The sequence below is a fragment of the Epinephelus lanceolatus genome, chromosome 22, assembly GCF_041903045.1.
Source record: "Epinephelus lanceolatus isolate andai-2023 chromosome 22, ASM4190304v1, whole genome shotgun sequence".
NCBI lineage: Eukaryota > Metazoa > Chordata > Actinopteri > Perciformes > Serranidae > Epinephelus > Epinephelus lanceolatus.
Window position 1 is genome coordinate 5,174,286 of NC_135755.1, and position 16,623 is coordinate 5,190,908.

Below are 16,623 nucleotides of genomic sequence, written 5' to 3' on the forward strand. Positions count from 1 at the left end.
CATTGATAGGCTGTGACCTTAACACACTGCTTATCAATGCAGGGTGCTGCTAAGCTTAGATTTAGTTTGCAATGAATAACGTAAAACTTCTAAATTTCTACTCATACCAATGCAGTGTTTGGCCTCTGTTTTTTAATTGTTTTAAGTGTGGATATATAACAACAAAGCCAACATTAAAACACTGTTATAAAACAAGATCAGATCAGATAACAGTGGCCCTCATTTATCAATCTTGCATGGAAACGGGTGCAGATCTGAGCGCAGGATTCATCTTACAATAGGACAAACGTGTGATTTATGAAACGTTCGTATCTGTCCAGTCCCAGCGTATGAATGATCAGGCCTTGATAAATGCGGCAGGCTGAAATCGATCGTCATTAGCATATTACGCCCTTAAATATTCGTGGTTCAGAGGCCTCGCCCTTTGAGGTCACAACATGGAGAGGAGAAATATGGCTAAGAAGAGAAACTTTTCTGGGCTGGAAATCGACACCCTCATGTCTGAGGTGGAGGTAAATAAAGATGTGTTTTTTGGAAGTTTAAAAACTGGCATTAAAGGAGCCCATAAAAACGCTGTCTGGAAGAAGATCATGGAGGCAGTCAACAGTGTCGCCGTTGACAAACGTACTCTGGCTGGGGTTTGAATAAAATTCTCAATAGGTAGCCTATGCCAAATGATGATGATAATAAAAAATTTTTATCTTTTATTCATCCATAGCCTAATAGCCTATGCCTGGTAGTTGATCAAGTCACAGTTCTTTACGTTTAGGTCAAGAAAAAGTGGTCAGACTTAAAGCTGGCAACAAAAAAGTGTGTTGCTGCCCTTAGCCACAGCAGCACGCAGACTGGAGGAGGCCAACTAGACCCCAGCCTGACCCTGATGGGGACCAAGGAAAGAATACCCTCACTAATTGGGTCAGAATCTATCTCTGGCATAAGTGGTGGTGGTGGAGACACAGACACACTTGCGTCGGAGCCGGAGCAGAATGGTAAATAACAGCCCTCCTTTTGCTTGCATTACAGTTAATTTAACCCTGACAGTACACTGTTGTCCAAATAAATAGGCTTACACATGTTACACTGGTACGCATTTTTATTGTTTCATTTAAATGCTGTTTCAGAGCCAGGCACCAGCGGCATGGCGCCCAGTTCTCCTCCCCAGAGCAGTCCCAACGAGCCAGGCAGGCGAGGGCGAGCGCAAGCCCTCCGCCTCCCATGCTGGGCCAAGACCAGCAATCATCACGGCAGAGGTCCTGGAAAGGCGGACAGAAATATGCCGTTTATTGGCTTAAAGGGAAATTTCGGTTTATTTCAACCCGTCTCCTATCGTCCTAAATTTGTTTCAAGTGACTAGTGACATAGAAATAATAGTTAGCATTTTAGCTGTTAGCCTAGATAAAGCCGTAGCGTCAGACCTGTTAAAACGTAAGTGAACGGGCATCCTTTCAAGTACAAAGTTAGTCCACTAAACAAGCTTTTTTTCCACAAAGACCGCCTCATATCGTTAGGATAAATGTCAGAGAACATATAGAAAATGACATGTAAACGTGTTGTCTTACCTTACCGGTGTGCTGCCATGTTTGTTGTTTACCATTTAGCTAAGGCTGCAACCGGTCCCATTCCTTGCAACAGAGGTATTCCTCTTCTGTGGGCACTGGGGTACAGCATTCACAGGTAACGTTACATCACCAATCTCCAGAGCTAAAGCCTTCCAGCAGCCATTCCTCCTCTCTCGTCCTCTAACGTTACCTGTTGCGCCTCTCTCTCTCTCCTCCTCCGTTCTTCAATTTCACAAAGCTCTTTGTCAGTGTATTCTGGCTCAAATAAATAAGGGCGGCCATCAAACTCTGCAAAATCAAATTCCTCCTCCACAAAGTCGAAGTCTGGCAAAAAGTCAGCCATTATTCTATAAATCTTTCATAAAATAAATGAATGAACTTTTCAGGCTACTGTCCGGTTCTGCCTTCCAGCTGTTGCTGCTTGTTCTCGTGAGATTTCAGGCACGGTATGAGATCACTGCTTGTTCTCGCGATATTTCGACCGCGCTTTGGGAAGCAGTGGTAAATGGTAAACACACAGGTAAGGTAAGACAACAACTCTGAAGACCACCTAAATGTGGAATGTTAGTATATAGGCTTTCCATATCAAGAGGCGATGGCCGCCCTTATTTATTTGAGCCAGATTACACTGACGAAGAGCTTTGTGAAATTGAAGAATGGAGGAGGAGAGAGAGAGAGGCACAACAGGTAACGTTAGGGGACGACAGAGGAGGAATGGCTGCTGCAAGGCTTAAGCTCTGGAGATTGGTGATGTAATGTTACCTGTGAATGCTGTACCCCAGTGCCCACAGAAGAGGAATACCTCTGTTGCAAGGAATGGACCGGTTGCAGCCTCAGCTAAATGGTAAACAAACATGGCAGCATACCGGTAAGGTAAGACAACACGTTTACATGTCGTTTTCTATATGTTCTCTGACATTTATCCTAACGATATGAGGCGGTCTTTGTGGAGAAAAAGCTTGTTTAGTGGACTAACTTTGCACTTGAAAGGATGCCCGTTCAATTAAGTTTTAACAGGTCTGAAGCTACAGCTGTATCTAGGCTAACAGCTAACATGCTAACTATTATTTCTATGTCACTAGTCACTTGAAACAAATTTAGGACGATAGGAGACGGGTTGAAATAAACCGAAATTTCCCTTTAAGTTGTTAGCACACTTGAGGCAGTTAATAACACGCTAAAAGAAATGAACGAGAATCTAAAACAAAGACCTGAATAAAATGTTTAAATGACTAAATGTTGTCCATTGTCTGTATTAGCTAATAGCCCCTAGGCTATACTTGCATTACATTACTGATTAAATACTGTAGAACACTTACACAGCTTTAAGGTATACTTTACATTTTAAAAGCGATGAATGAGGTCCTGTCTCTTCCGTATAGCCGTTTGATGTGGCTGTCCCGGCACATCAAACGGCACAGATTTCTGTTTGTATTATGTCAAATTTTAGAGTATAATAATGTATAGATCTATCTATTACATGTATAGTTGTCATGTTTAGGCTGTTTAGCCTATCATATTATTTTCCAAAAAAATTAGTAGGGCCTATCAGTAACAATGTAGAGGTCTACTGAATATGTGGCTGCTTGTGCTTAGATGACAAGTTTGAGGTTTGTTTAATAATTATTTTCAGACTCAGCCAGGTTTTGCTGTGCTGCACTGCAAATCCACACTGACTCAAACTTGCGTACACGAGCTGAGACCTGACGTGAGATTTGATCGTAGCGTCCGCCCATGTCCAAATTGATAAATGCCGAGCTTTGAGTGGAAATGGTCGTGTGCAGAGTTTTCTGCCGTACGTTCATTTGATAAATGAGGGCCAATGTGTCTTAGTGGTTGTTTACCCTTGTGTTTAGCGTTGTCCACTTGTGATCTGATCACCCAAAACAAATGTTAATACCAGGTCTAAATAGGCTCTTTGAGTATCTGTGAACATTTGAACTTTGAGCCTGTTGCCAGGTAATTGATCCCCAGTAAAAAACAATAAAGCTGCAATCAAAGCCATCAGTGATAATAACAATGTTTCTTTTGTCTTTCTCATGTGTACATGAGATATTTGTTAGGTCTGCTATCTTGCTGCAAGGGGCATGACAGGACTTTTTTGCATTTCCTATAAACATTTGTCTAAAATGTGGAACAGGTGGCAGTGTACTGTGTATTATGTCCAGCCTCCTGGAGGTGTCATTGTTGTGAGGGCTCGTCCTGGGGAGGTAGACTGTACAGCCTAACCCGGCGGGGGAGTGTAATAGCCTAACAAGGCTTCCTTCCCTGGGTCTACCTCCTCTGTGGTAGTATAGGTAAGGTAAAGGAGGTTGTTCGGTTAGTGTGGGGAGCAGTGAGACCTGGCATTAGGGGAGTGTCTCTGGGACGCCAGAGATCACTGTCTAGCCTCCTGGAGGTGTCGTGGGACTAACTAGACGAAACACCGGTGAAAGGAGGTTCCCACCCGATGACCCCAAAGACATGTTAGTTATCACTGCTCACGGGTCTATATAGTTAAGCCTTGCCATAATAGCTTATCGTAGGGCTTAGGAGGATTATTCACTGAGTGCTGATCCCTTTTTTTTTTTGTTTTTTATTAGAGCACAAACTTCTTGTGTTTATTTGAATTCAGAACTAGCCCAGCTAGTGACTGCTGTGAATAGGGCAGCTGACAACAAGGGAAAGACCATGTGACCGCTTGGAAAGACAGCTGACAAGGAGGGAAAAGACCCCAGCGGTGCTGGCATGGGTTAGCAACCCATGGTAGCAGTGGTGAGGCCTAGCAGCCTTATTACAACCAAAATTAGCTACAGCCAACATAGGGAAAATACCCCAAGAGTCAGCGAGAGCAGGGGTGGAAGATGACTCACAGGTGGATTACACGGTAACAGACATTGGAAAGGACACGACTATGACTTGGACTGGTGACTCAGTGAAGGATAGGGGCACGGACCTATCCACCAGTGCTAGAATTAGCAGCACTCAGGGCAAGGTGAGCGCATCTGTAGAGGGCAAAAGTAGCATAGTTGAGAACAAGATGCTTCAGGTTTGTCCTTGCGGCTGGCAGAAAGTAACATCAGTGAAAGGCCTCAGAACTCATCAGGGAAAGAAGAAGTGTGTGGCAAAGAAAGGGCAGAGTAGCCGCATTGATCAGTACTTCCTAAGAAGTCAGTCGAGTCAGTCGGATGAAGTCCAGCGGCAGGTAGAAAACCACAGTTCGCAGGATATCAGTAACGCTGCCACTGAGGAGGAGGGGGTAGTAAGAGAGGATGCAGGTGACACTGAGGCCAGTATGCTAGCCAGAGAAAGAACTATGGAGCAAAAGGTTAGAGTTAGATGGCCTAGAGCAAATGACAGTAAAGAATGGGAGATAGTTAATAGAGACTTGTCAGTAATCTTGAGTAGGCTTAGAGGAAATGCAATACAAAGGTTAGAAAAGATGGGAGATATAATGTATTCATATGGTGTAGAGAGGTTTGGTGTGCATGAGAGAAAGAGGAGTGAGAGGGTACAGTCAGGTAAGTCTAGGCGGCAGAGAGAAATAGAGAAGTTAGTCAAGAAAAGGAGACAGTTAAGAAAGCAGTGGAAAAAGGCTACAGAAGAAGAAAGGGAGGGAATTAAGGTGTTGCAAGAGGAGTTGAGAAGCAGGCTAGCAGTTCTTAGAAGGGCGGAGCATCTCAGGAAAAAGAGGAGGAAGAAGGAATATGCTAGGACAGGTTTTTTCAGGGACCCTTTTAAGTTTGTTAAAGGATTGTTCAGCCAGGAAAAGGGAGGGCAGCTTAAAGCAGAAAGGTTAGAGGTTGAAGAATATTTGAGAAACATGTATTCAGATTTGGAGAAGAATAGGATAGTAGGTTTCCCACCTGATATCCCTCCATTAGGAGGGATAGAGCATGAGATGGATGTCAGGCCACCTAGGTGGAAGGAAGTTCAGGAGGTGGTCAGGCGTGCAAAGGCTTCTTCGGCCCCAGGGCCTAATGGAGTCCCCTACCAGGTTTATAAAAGTGCGCCTGATACCCTTAAATTTTTGTGGAAACAGCTAAGAATAGTTTGGGAAAAACAAATTATACCAAGAGCATGGCGTAGGGCAGGGGGTGTCCTCATTCCTAAGGAGAAGGAGTCTGTGGACCTTAGCCAGTTCCGGATGATTTCTCTCTTGAATGTGGAGGGGAAGATTTTCTTTAGTGTAGTAGCGCAGAGACTAGCTAGCTACTTAGAAAGGAATAGCTTAATAGATCCCATGGTGCAGAAGGCAGGAATACCAGGTTTTTCAGGGTGTTTAGAGCATACTAGAATGATCTGGCACCAGATTCAGGCAGCGAAGATTAACAAAAGGGACCTACATGTAATATTTTTAGATCTTGCAAATGCGTTTGGTTCAGTACCGCACAGCCTCATTTGGAGTGCGTTTGACTACTTCAGAGTGCCACAGGTAGTTGTTAACTTAGTGAAAGCATATTTTCGGGATATTAGGTTGTGTCTAAGTACAGCAGGTTTCACAACAGGTTGGCAGAGGCTAGAAATAGGCATCATGGCAGGGTGTACAATTTCTCCATTAGCATTTACTATGGCAATGGAAGTAATCATCAGGGCTTCTAAGTGGGTGGTAGGTGGGGAGAGACGGCAGAATGGGTTGCATCTTCCACCAGTTAGGGCTTACATGGATGACATGACACTGGTGACCACAACAATGCCATGTACAAAGAAGCTACTAGAGAAGGTAAATAAGAACCTCAAGTGGGCCAGCATGAAAATCAAGCCTAGTAAATCTAGAAGCATCTCGATATGTAGAGGGAAGTTAAGTGATAGGAAGTTTGTCATAGATGATGAGGAAATCCCAACAATTAGGGAAAAGTCAGTAAAGAGCTTAGGTAGGTGGTACAATGTAGAGTTGAATGATAAGGAACAGGTGGTGAAATTTAGAAAAGATGTGGCTGAAGGACTGGATAGAATAGATAAATCAGAACTTCCAGGAAAGTTGAAGTTGTGGTGTTTGCAATTTGGGCTATATCCTAGGTTAATGTGGCCATTGTCAGTTTATGAAATTCCAATATCTGTTGTGGAGAGAATGGAAAGGTCGGTTAGCTCCTACATTAGGAAGTGGTTGGGCGCTCCTAGGTGCCTAAGTAGTGTTGCATTGTATGGAAAAGGGATACTTCAGCTGCCAGTATCTAGTTTAACAGAGGAATTTAAATGTACCAAGGTCAGGACAGAGCTCTTGTTATCTGGGAGTAAGGACGTGGTAGTTAGGAGTGTGGTTCCAAATCCAACCAAGGGGAGGAAGTGGAACCCAAGATCGGCAGTTCAGGAGGCAGAGGCAGCTCTTAGACATGCAGAGATTGTAGGTAATGTTCAGTTTGGCCGGGGAGGCCTGGGGCTTGGCTCAGGTAAACCGGTATGGAATACAGCAGGCCTCAAAGATAAAAGAAAGTTGGTTGCAGAACAGATACGCAGACAGGAAGAGATAGTAAGGGGTGCAAAGGTAGTGGCCCAGGCTAAACAGGGACAGTGGTTGAATTGGGAAAGTGTAGAGAAGAGGAAGCTTAGTTGGAGGGACCTGTGGAGTATGGAGGAGAATCGTATTAGATTCCTGGTAGGGGCTACATACGATGTGTTACCAACCCCCCAGAACCTAAAACTGTGGGTAAATGAGGACCCATCATGCCCATTGTGTTCACGTACCGCAACTTTAAAGCATATTTTGTCAGGCTGTAAAGTTGGCTTGTCACAAGGCCGATATACATGGCGACATAATCAGGTGTTGAAATGTTTAGCTGCAGGCATCGAAGGGAAACGAAGACAGGTGAATTCAGAAGGTGTTAAGGATAGGGGCTTAGTAATTCAGTTTGTCCGTGAGGGAGAGAAATACAGAAGGGATAAGTTAGTGAGGAGGCAAGGGTGTGGCCGCCTAGAAGGTGCTTGTGATTGGGAAATGCAAGTAGATTTAGGGGGAAAGCCTGTTGTTCCTCAGGAAATAGTCTGTACCAGGCAGAGGCCTGACTTAGTGTTGTGGTCAGTGAGTCAACAGATAGTTTATTTCATTGAGCTGACAGTTCCTTGGGAAGACTCAGTGGAAGAAGCCTATGAAAGAAAAAAGCTTAGATATGCAGACTTAGGAGCAGAAGCTGAGCAGCGAGGATGGAAGACTAGGATTTGTCCAGTGGAAGTGGGATGTAGGGGATTCATAGCAAGATCAACTGTCTCACTCCTGGGGGAACTCGGAGTGCGGGGACAGAATTTGAGGAAGACAGTGAGGGAAATGTCAGATGAAGCAATTAAATGCAGCCAGTTTATCTATTACAGAAGAAATAATGTCAGCTGGGGGCCAGCAGGGGGAACTACTAAGCAGGGCACATAACTCCTTGAGATCAGGTGGAGAGATCCACTTCCTGTCAGGAGAAATCCAGGAAGAGGAAGTATTTAAGTGTGGGAGTGGCCTATTGGAATCCATTTTGTTTGAGGCCATGCGGCAAGGTGAGTGTGCTTGCTGATCCTGTAAGTCCAGTTAGCTCCTTTAACTTTAGCTTATATTGTAGTTATGCTATGTAGTGTGTGAAATAGAGTATGGTGAATGTGACAGGAAAGCTAGTATCAGCATTGCTTCTGCCTGGAGCTCGCATGTATGGAGCCTGGGTTTGGTTGAAGATGGCAGTGCTGTTTGGGCTGAGAAAGCCATGTGTAAGTAAGAAGGAAACCCAGGAAGAGGAAGGTTATTTAAGTGTGGGAGTGGCCTATTTGAATCCATTTTGTTTGAGACCATGCTGCAAAGTGAGTGTGTTTGCTGATCCTGTGAGTTCATTTATCTCCTTTAACTTTAGCTTACATTGTAGTTATGCTATGTAGCGTGTGAAATAGAGTATGGTGAATGTGCTAGTAAAGGTAGTATCAGCATTGCTTCTGCCTGGAGCTCGCATAAACGGAGCCTGGGCTTGGTTGAAGTTGGCAGTGCTGTTTGGGCTGAGATCACTGTCCAGCCTCCTGGAGGTGTCATTGTTGTGAGGGCTCGTCCTGGGGAGGTAGACTGTACAGCCTAACCCGGCGGGGGAGTGTGATAGCCTAACAAGGCTTCCTTCCCTGGGTCTACCTCCTCTGTGGTAGTATAGGTAAGGTAAAGGAGGTTGTTCGGTTAGTGTGGGGAGCAGTGAGACCTGGCATTAGGGGAGTGTCTCTGGGACGCCAGAGATCACTGTCTAGCCTCCTGGAGGTGTCGTGGGACTAACTAGACGAAACACCGGTGAAAGGAGGTTCCCACCCGATGACCCCAAAGACATGTTAGTTATCACTGCTCACGGGTCTATATAGTTAAGCCTTGCCATAATAGCTTATCGTAGGGCTTAGGAGGATTATTCACTGAGTGCTGATCCCTTTTTTTTTTTGTTTTTTATTAGAGCACAAACTTCTTGTGTTTATTTGAATTGAAGTTTGTCCTTCTTCACAATGTCTTCTTCTCTGCTATGTATGATTAATTTAAAACTGTTATGTTTTATCTAAATCACGTTATTTAAAAAAAAAACCTCATTATTCGGCAGTGGACACATTAGAAAGTGTAAATTATGAAGTTTCTGTCAATATTTTTTTCATGCTTGGATGATAAAAACTCGTGGAGACATTAATCCAAATAAATGACATATTAATCTAAATCCTGCCGAGCTCCGCTGGCTCAGGTTTCATTGAAGAGGCCCCGTCCTCACTTCCAGCAAATCGTGTACTGTGCAAAGCATTGTGGGGATTTTATATCCGCGGAGGATCCACACATGCATCCTTCGAATTTCTCTGAAAGAAGGACTTTGTGAAACTCAGAAGGTTCCTTGACACTGGAACAGTCCTTTGGCGGGGGTCGATGACATAGTATCCTCCAAATTCGGCCATTTGAGGATCCTTCCTTGACACTGACAAACACTTTATGACTTGCTACACGGTCATCCACCACCTTCACCTCCACAACCTCACATCCTGCATTTGAATTGTACCAATATTTGTGTGATAAAATAGAATTGTCAAACCAAATCTGTCTTAGACAGTGTTTCCAGAGACACAGGAGCCAAACAATCAGGTCTACAGACTTTCTCCCCATCTCTAACATTAAAAATGCAGTGTTAGAAAATGATTTTTTTTCTTTGGCTAGTATAAAAAAATAAATAAATAAATGACTGAATAACTGAATAATATCAAATACCTAAGTGAAAGCTGTTTCAGTGTAAAGGAGATATGAGCAATGCATCAATACAAACTTGAGAAATTGTGAGCCTGTCATATGGCTCCAGCTTTTGCATCAGCATCTGAAAGTAACTGCACAGGAAGGGGAAGTTCTCGCCCACATACAAGTTGTATTTCAGTCTGATGCTCAGACAGTCAGCAGCGAGACAACATGGAGGTCACAGCTCTCTGCTTCAGACTGTGTGAGTACTGAGTCTCCGATTATTATTTTTTTTCTGAGTTTTATATCTTGTACAACAAATCGTATATGGATCTGATATTCAGTTTTGCTCCTTTGTTTATCTAGTGATGCTGGAATTCATTCAAATTGGTGAGTCAACCTGGGAGACCTCAACCTGATAATTATACCTCTATGTCTATGATATCTTTATTTGGTGTCTTTCTCTTTTTGTCATAAATGGGCCTGATCTCAAATTCAACTTGATGCCCAATTGCTAGTAAATACCAGAATGTATCTAAAGCAAACAAACAAAAACAAACAAAAAATCACTGATTTATTTTTATATGTCACAGTCATAGTGCATTTAGGACAGTTTTTTTTTAAACAATACATTTCTCACTTTCAGATGCATCTTTTCTTCATATCACTCCAGACAGACTGCAACACTTTGAATATGAGTCTGTCTCTTTTAACTGTGTGGAGATTTCTGGTCCCACTCACTTAAGAGGAGTAAGTAATACTCAGGAATTTAATCCGGTATGTCATATTAAGAGGACACCATCAGGGTCCTCCTGCACCATTGACAAAATCTATCCAGCAGACAGTGGAGAATACTGGTGTGAGACTGAAGGAGGAGAGAGAAGCAACAGTGTCAACATCTCTGTCACTGGTATGTTTTTGTTCTATTCTTTTCTAAAACAACTTTTTTTTGTTTTTAATTATTAAAACATTACATTTATGAATAACACAAGCCACAGCGAGTGGGTCAGGGTGCATGATACAAGGAGCAAGACTTTGATACCAGAGACACAGGTTAGCATCCTGAGTCCTGTGTGTGGTTACTTTTGGATAAGAACTTTTGTCAGGGTTAGGGGACTTTTTTCTGTTTAAACACATGACCATGATTTTTCCCTTAATTCGAGTCACTTGAGTCTTAATTCTCAAGAGTTGTAAATGTCAAACATTCAGTCACTAAAAGTGGATACTGTGTTGCGATATCAGATATTTTGGTGGAAAACAGATGAAATACATTTCTTGATATTTTCAGCATCAACGTTTTTGCAACTAACCAGATAAATACATAAATCATTTCCTCATTACATAAATAGAAAATACAATCCAGCTGGCATTACGTTACCATTAAACCTTCAAAAAGACATTGCTGTGTAATTTTACCTGGGGAAAAAAAACTCAAAACTATGGTACAGATGTGTGTTAACACCTGCTCGTAATGCCATTTTCTCAATAAAGGCAACACTCTTAATACTTAACAGTCTCGACCAACTTTGAATATTTATTTAAAATTGTAGATCAGTTAAAAGCAGTTATAAAATGGTTAGTCTTAAATCAATTTTAACCATATTTATGTTTAATATTTTTTTTTTAAAAAAATCATCTAGCTTTTATTGTTAGCTGATGTACATTTGCATACACTTAAGATAATTGCTGATGTATTTGTTACAGTGTTCAGTTACTTACTTACATTTACATCTGGTTGAAAGTGATTAATATTCACATATTAAAGATAAAGATAATAAAGATCCCTTCTAACAAACAATGCATGTGAGTTAACTTTTAATAATGCCATTGGGATATATTGGGGGACATTTAGTAAATATCTGTCACTTTGCATATGATACACTGTTATATATCAGTATTTTATATCTGCTTTATTCGTGGCGTGTCTCTTTTTATATTTCAATTTTTGTTTAATTGACTGCATTATCATTCAGACCATAGGCTACATTCTTATGTGTGCCTATGGTTATGTCTGTATTTTTTCCTTGCCTATTAAAACTATCCTCAATTTTATCTATTGTATGTAACTGCAGTATTGTACATAAAATAAATGTCTAATGGTTCATATTTACAACTTGTTGTTTAGTTGATGGTGTGATCCTGGAGAGTCCTGCTCTTCCTGTGATGGAGGGAAAAGCTGTGACTCTGCGCTGCAAAAACAAGACAACTTCCCGCAACCCCTCAGCTAATTTCTACAAAGATGGCCTCCTCATGGGGAATAGTTCTACAGCAGAGCTGACCATCAACAGTGTTTCCAAGTCTGATGAAGGACTTTACAAGTGTCACATCTCTGGTGTTGGAGAATCACCAGACAGCTGGCTGGCTGTCAGAGGTGAGAAATAACAGTGATACAAAACAATATACAGCTAATATGTAGCTATAGGATATGTATGGGCATGCTAGATGCAGATTACCACTTATAATGACACTGCTATGTTTGAGATGAAAGGTGTTTTGCCAGGGCCAAATAAGTTGAAACCATCAGCTGCTAAAATAATTGCTAAAAACTCTACATCCATCTGGGCTAACATGTGACAGCTTCCTATTGCAAATCTTTCATATTCACATCTGTTTATGCATGTTTAGATATGAATATTTTGCAGCTTTGCAAGTTTATTTTTTATTTTTTTATCTAAAATTATAGTTCCATACATAGTGTGATTTGTAATGTTACAGCCAATACCAGGTCTACCATCTCATCACCACCTCATAAAGACCATCTGTCCAATAACTCCGACATCCCTCACGTCCCCATCCTGCTGTGGATTGCTATCACCATTTTAATATTGGCCCTGGTGCTGGTGGTGGTGGGCTTCCTTTATATTAGGAAACACAGAGGTAAAGATAATACTCTACTTTTAACATAATGAATGTAAAATAACTCCCAAAGAAACACTAAAGTGAGAAAAATAACTCTAGCCATTTAAGTTAAACAGCACATAGCATCCTTTTAGACACTGGGTTTGGTGTTTATCTAATAATTCCTATACTTAGTATACTAACATGAAAGTCATACAAGAGGAATGCTGGTTGCTTTGTTAAGAGGAAGGTCCTCCTTTTCTCTGCAAGACTCAGCTCAGAGCAAAAATGTTTTTATTGTTTTACCTGGTGGACAATTACTTAATATTGATGTTTCATTTGTAAGCACTGCTCCCTCCTTTACTATCCATCTTTATGCAGTTGTATGTTGTATTGTCTGATTGGCTATGGTGCTTTTCTGTCCCATAGCAGCATCACATGCAGTTAAGGACAATCAAAGAGGTGAGTGCAAGCTTGTCATTGTAGTTTTTCTTTTAATTTTTTTTTAACTATGCTTCAGATTTGCATTACTTCGTGCAATTTTTGATCTTTTTTCTTCTTGTTCTTCTCTGTAAAAAAAAGTGCCTAAAGAATGGAGATCAAATATCATTCTAAATGTGTTTTATGTTTCTGGGAAGACAATGCTTCAGATGATGCCGACGATGTGACATATACAGTCGTTTTCACAAAACCAAGAGAAGACAAAGGTATACATATATTTATATATGTATATATATATGTAAAGAAAAACTTTTGTGTGAGGAACACAAGACTATAGCAGATAACTTATATCGTCATCATTGGTACATTTCATAAGCCCACATATACAGTACTCCTTACTCTGAGAGATAAAGTGGAACTTTAAAAACTTTAATGAGGTTAGCCGAGGAGAAAATAAGAGTAACAATAAGAGCACCTATTTGTTGCTGTCCCTCATGTTGCAAGTGGCAGTTGACATGTTGGTTGAGACGTGCTGAACCACAGGACTTATATGTGAATTATTTTTGCATCCTGTCAGCGTGTCACACATGGTGTTTTGTTTTAGACGCTGTAGACACTGCTGATAATTTGAGCCTCAGGTCAAACCACACCAGAAAACCACGGGCTGAAAAACGTGAGTGGCTCTGACCGCTTCAGTCTGTCAGTATTAGTAGTCAGTATTATAATTTATAATGTGCTCTTTTTAAGTCATCTGTCTGTGTGTCCGTTGCCAGAGTTCGTATGTTATTAAAATGTTTTTGGACAATTTTTATGCATTTTCTAAAAAAAAAAAAAAATGCTCACATACTTATTGATGCTTCCAAAATATTCTCAGAGCTACAAACATTTCAACAGTATCTTGATCTGGTATAAGATCATCATGTAGACTAAAATAATGATTTATGGGTTTGACCCCAACAGAGACCTCTGCTGTCACTTACTCCACTAATGGTCATATACATTTTCAAAAAAAAAAAATCAAAGTATTTTCAGTATTTAAAAAAAAAAAGAATAAATAAATAAATGGAGGATTTAAAAACTATCCACATAGCACTGTGGAAAAAAGCATGACCTTTTCTAGAGTACATTATCAAACTTTATGCTTAGAAAAAGCAATAAAAAAAGAAAAACAAAAGTTAATGACCCTTCACTAACCAACATCACAAAAAAAGCAAAGAAAAAGATACATTTTTAGTATTCTCTAAAATAAGGAGGTGGTGGAGCTGAAAATGGAAAGTTTGACTGAAGGTGTTTGTCCAGATGAAAGATCAGGATGTTTTTTACAGAAACAAGGGATTGCCCTGACAATTACATGAGTGTTTAGGTAATTTAATTATTATTGCTGTTTAGATGATCAGATTTCTTGTGTCCTTCCCTGTCTGTAAAGCAGAATCAGGATTATCCGGCTCCACAGTGAGCCTGAGTCCCAAAGCAGCCAAGGACTCAAGTACAACAGAGCAGAAACCTATCTATACAACTGTCCAGAAGGTAAGACTTACAGCAACTACTTCCTCTTAAGGCCCTGACACACCAGGTCATCTGTCTGCCATCAGTCAATGTCAGTTTGTTAGTGAGCATCTGTTGCCCTATAGTTGTTGCCCTGTGTCCCGCACCGCTGGCACTTGTCGGCTCTTGTCAGCAACGTTTCGGTGAATATTGAACATGTTAAATCAGCGCCAGAGCCCGTAGGTGAGTGAAATCATTCTGATTGGTATTTCAACTCAGTGGATGTGAAGAGAAACCCAAGTACAGAAGGCAAACACAGGACTGAGGTCAAACTGGTGTTAGATCAAAACAAGTTTGAAGCAAAAATTGATTGATTAATTTGAAACCTTTTTTTTTTTTTTAATGCCGTTAAGCACTTCACTTGAGCACATAACAGTTTGTGTTATTGTTTCTTGGCACACAGTAAATATCATTTGTTCTTTCAACAGTTTGTGTTGTGAATGTACTAACTGGCCAAGTAATGTCTTGAATCTGCCGTGCTAGTTTTCAAGTTTCCCTTTTTGAATGATAAATACAGACTGTAGCCACCTGCTGCTATGGAGAGCTTTCTTCCTCTCATGTAGGTGCAGAATGTATGTGCTAACTGACTGTTGGCTGTCGTCTTTGCGATGTGTTCAAGTGCAACTTTTTGACTGAGACACAGGCAACGTGAGGCAACAAAACAGTCTTCGTCTCCTCCAGTTCTTTGATGTTGGTTTGATGTATTTGGGCCTTTAATTTGCCTAATTACTCTTCATAAGTGATCTTGAACTCCTCACACTAAAGCTGTATGGCATGTGTCTTCCTTTAAATGTGAAACCAAGTGGCCACAAGTCAGTCAAGAACACAAAATATAATGTATATTAGGCTTCATGTCTAAATGCTGAAGTGAATCTGAAAATAGCCATCCCTTTTCCACTTATTTTAGTTTAACCGTTTTGTTTTGTGACCCTTGAGTTTAGGATATTTACCACACATTTATCTTTGTGTATTCTGTCTTACAGGTCAAGAGCAGAGATGCCTGACTGAGGAAGACTCCATGTGCAAGAGAAGAAGAAATAAATCACAAATACTGTCATTTCATTTGAGTATACTATGTATCAATCAAATTTCACTTTCACTGAAAATAGCAAGCAACAAAAAGTCGCTTACCAACAAAACAGCTAAAGTTGTAAAACAAAAAATGACAGCTTTTGTATGCTGGATTTAAATGCATTACCAATACAGTATCAATACATTCTCACTCCAACCTTGTCACATGTTGATGTTCGGTCACGGACTTTCCATGTCAACATATGACATGCGAGGTACACTGGGTATGTTGGTTGTTGGCTTTGTCAACCTCTGTGACATACATTGTCTGTTTACAAAATACACTTCCTCTTTCACAGTAAATTTACAGTTTGCATACAGTCTCTTTCAAAATTAACACACTGGGCTCTAGTTTTGCAGACCGGGCGAGGCGGGGGTGCAGCGCACCTGCGCTTCGTCAACTGGGTGTGGCCAGGCGGATTTTGCAAGTTTGGCACACCGTGCGCCCTGCCGCAGCTACTCCTCTTTCCCACCTCCGTCCCTCCTACCGGCGCAAGTCGGAAAGAGGGAGGAGAGAAGGCGTGGAGTGGGTTTTACACACATCACACCAATCAAATGAGCCCCTCTCCTCGCCCTTAAATGCGCCACGTGAAGGCGTAATGAGAGTTTACTCAATTCGCCATGGCAGAAGAGAGCAGCAGCGTCAGACGGCCAAACTTCTCCCAGGAGGAAACTGATGTTTTGGTCCGGGAGGTCCAAGCTTGCAGTGTCCGAATATACGGAACTGCGAGCAGACCTCCACGGGCTGATGATGCAAAGGTAGCCTGGGAGGAGGTCACCACAATTGTAAATCAATGTTGCGTTTCTCTCATGCGCGCGCTCTCTCTTTCTCTCTCACAGTCTCGCTCTGTTTCTTTTCTTTTGACTTTTCTAAGATGACAGATGCTGAATATATACTCCCTATCTGATGCTGTGGCTGTTTGTGGTTGGCTGAGAGGGATGTGAACTCATTAGTTTGCAGCTGTGTTAATCAAATCAGGTTGGGTTTCCATTACGCGTGCCAAACGTGCCAAACGGTGCCAATCCCCTTTGATCTGACATCAGATGTGA

The 16,623-nt window shown here is 41.4% G+C and overlaps 1 protein-coding gene across 4 annotated transcripts in view; it reads left to right on the plus strand.

The window, feature by feature from the left end:
- Window positions 1-16,623, plus strand: part of LOC117245912 (high affinity immunoglobulin gamma Fc receptor I-like) — an 89,464-nt gene that overhangs the window by 33,871 nt on the left and 38,970 nt on the right. Inside the window, exons 1-10 of one of the 4 annotated variants that reach the window (XM_078163910.1) lie at window positions 9,904-9,940; window positions 10,045-10,068; window positions 10,325-10,588; window positions 11,804-12,049; window positions 12,394-12,555; window positions 12,946-12,978; window positions 13,155-13,223; window positions 13,562-13,630; window positions 14,387-14,484; window positions 15,486-16,170. The exons of 1 other annotated variant lie outside the window; for it this stretch is intronic. In XM_078163910.1, coding sequence (XP_078020036.1) covers window positions 9,910-9,940; window positions 10,045-10,068; window positions 10,325-10,588; window positions 11,804-12,049; window positions 12,394-12,555; window positions 12,946-12,978; window positions 13,155-13,223; window positions 13,562-13,630; window positions 14,387-14,484; window positions 15,486-15,506 — 1,017 coding nt within the window. In that variant the 5' untranslated portion in view covers window positions 9,904-9,909 and the 3' untranslated portion in view covers window positions 15,507-16,170. Of the gene's footprint in view, window positions 1-9,903; window positions 9,941-10,044; window positions 10,069-10,324; window positions 10,589-11,803; window positions 12,050-12,393; window positions 12,556-12,945; window positions 12,979-13,154; window positions 13,224-13,561; window positions 13,631-14,386; window positions 14,485-15,485; window positions 16,171-16,623 lie in introns of those variants that run through there. 2 more of the 4 variants (XM_078163912.1, XM_078163911.1) reach the window with 2 other exon arrangements.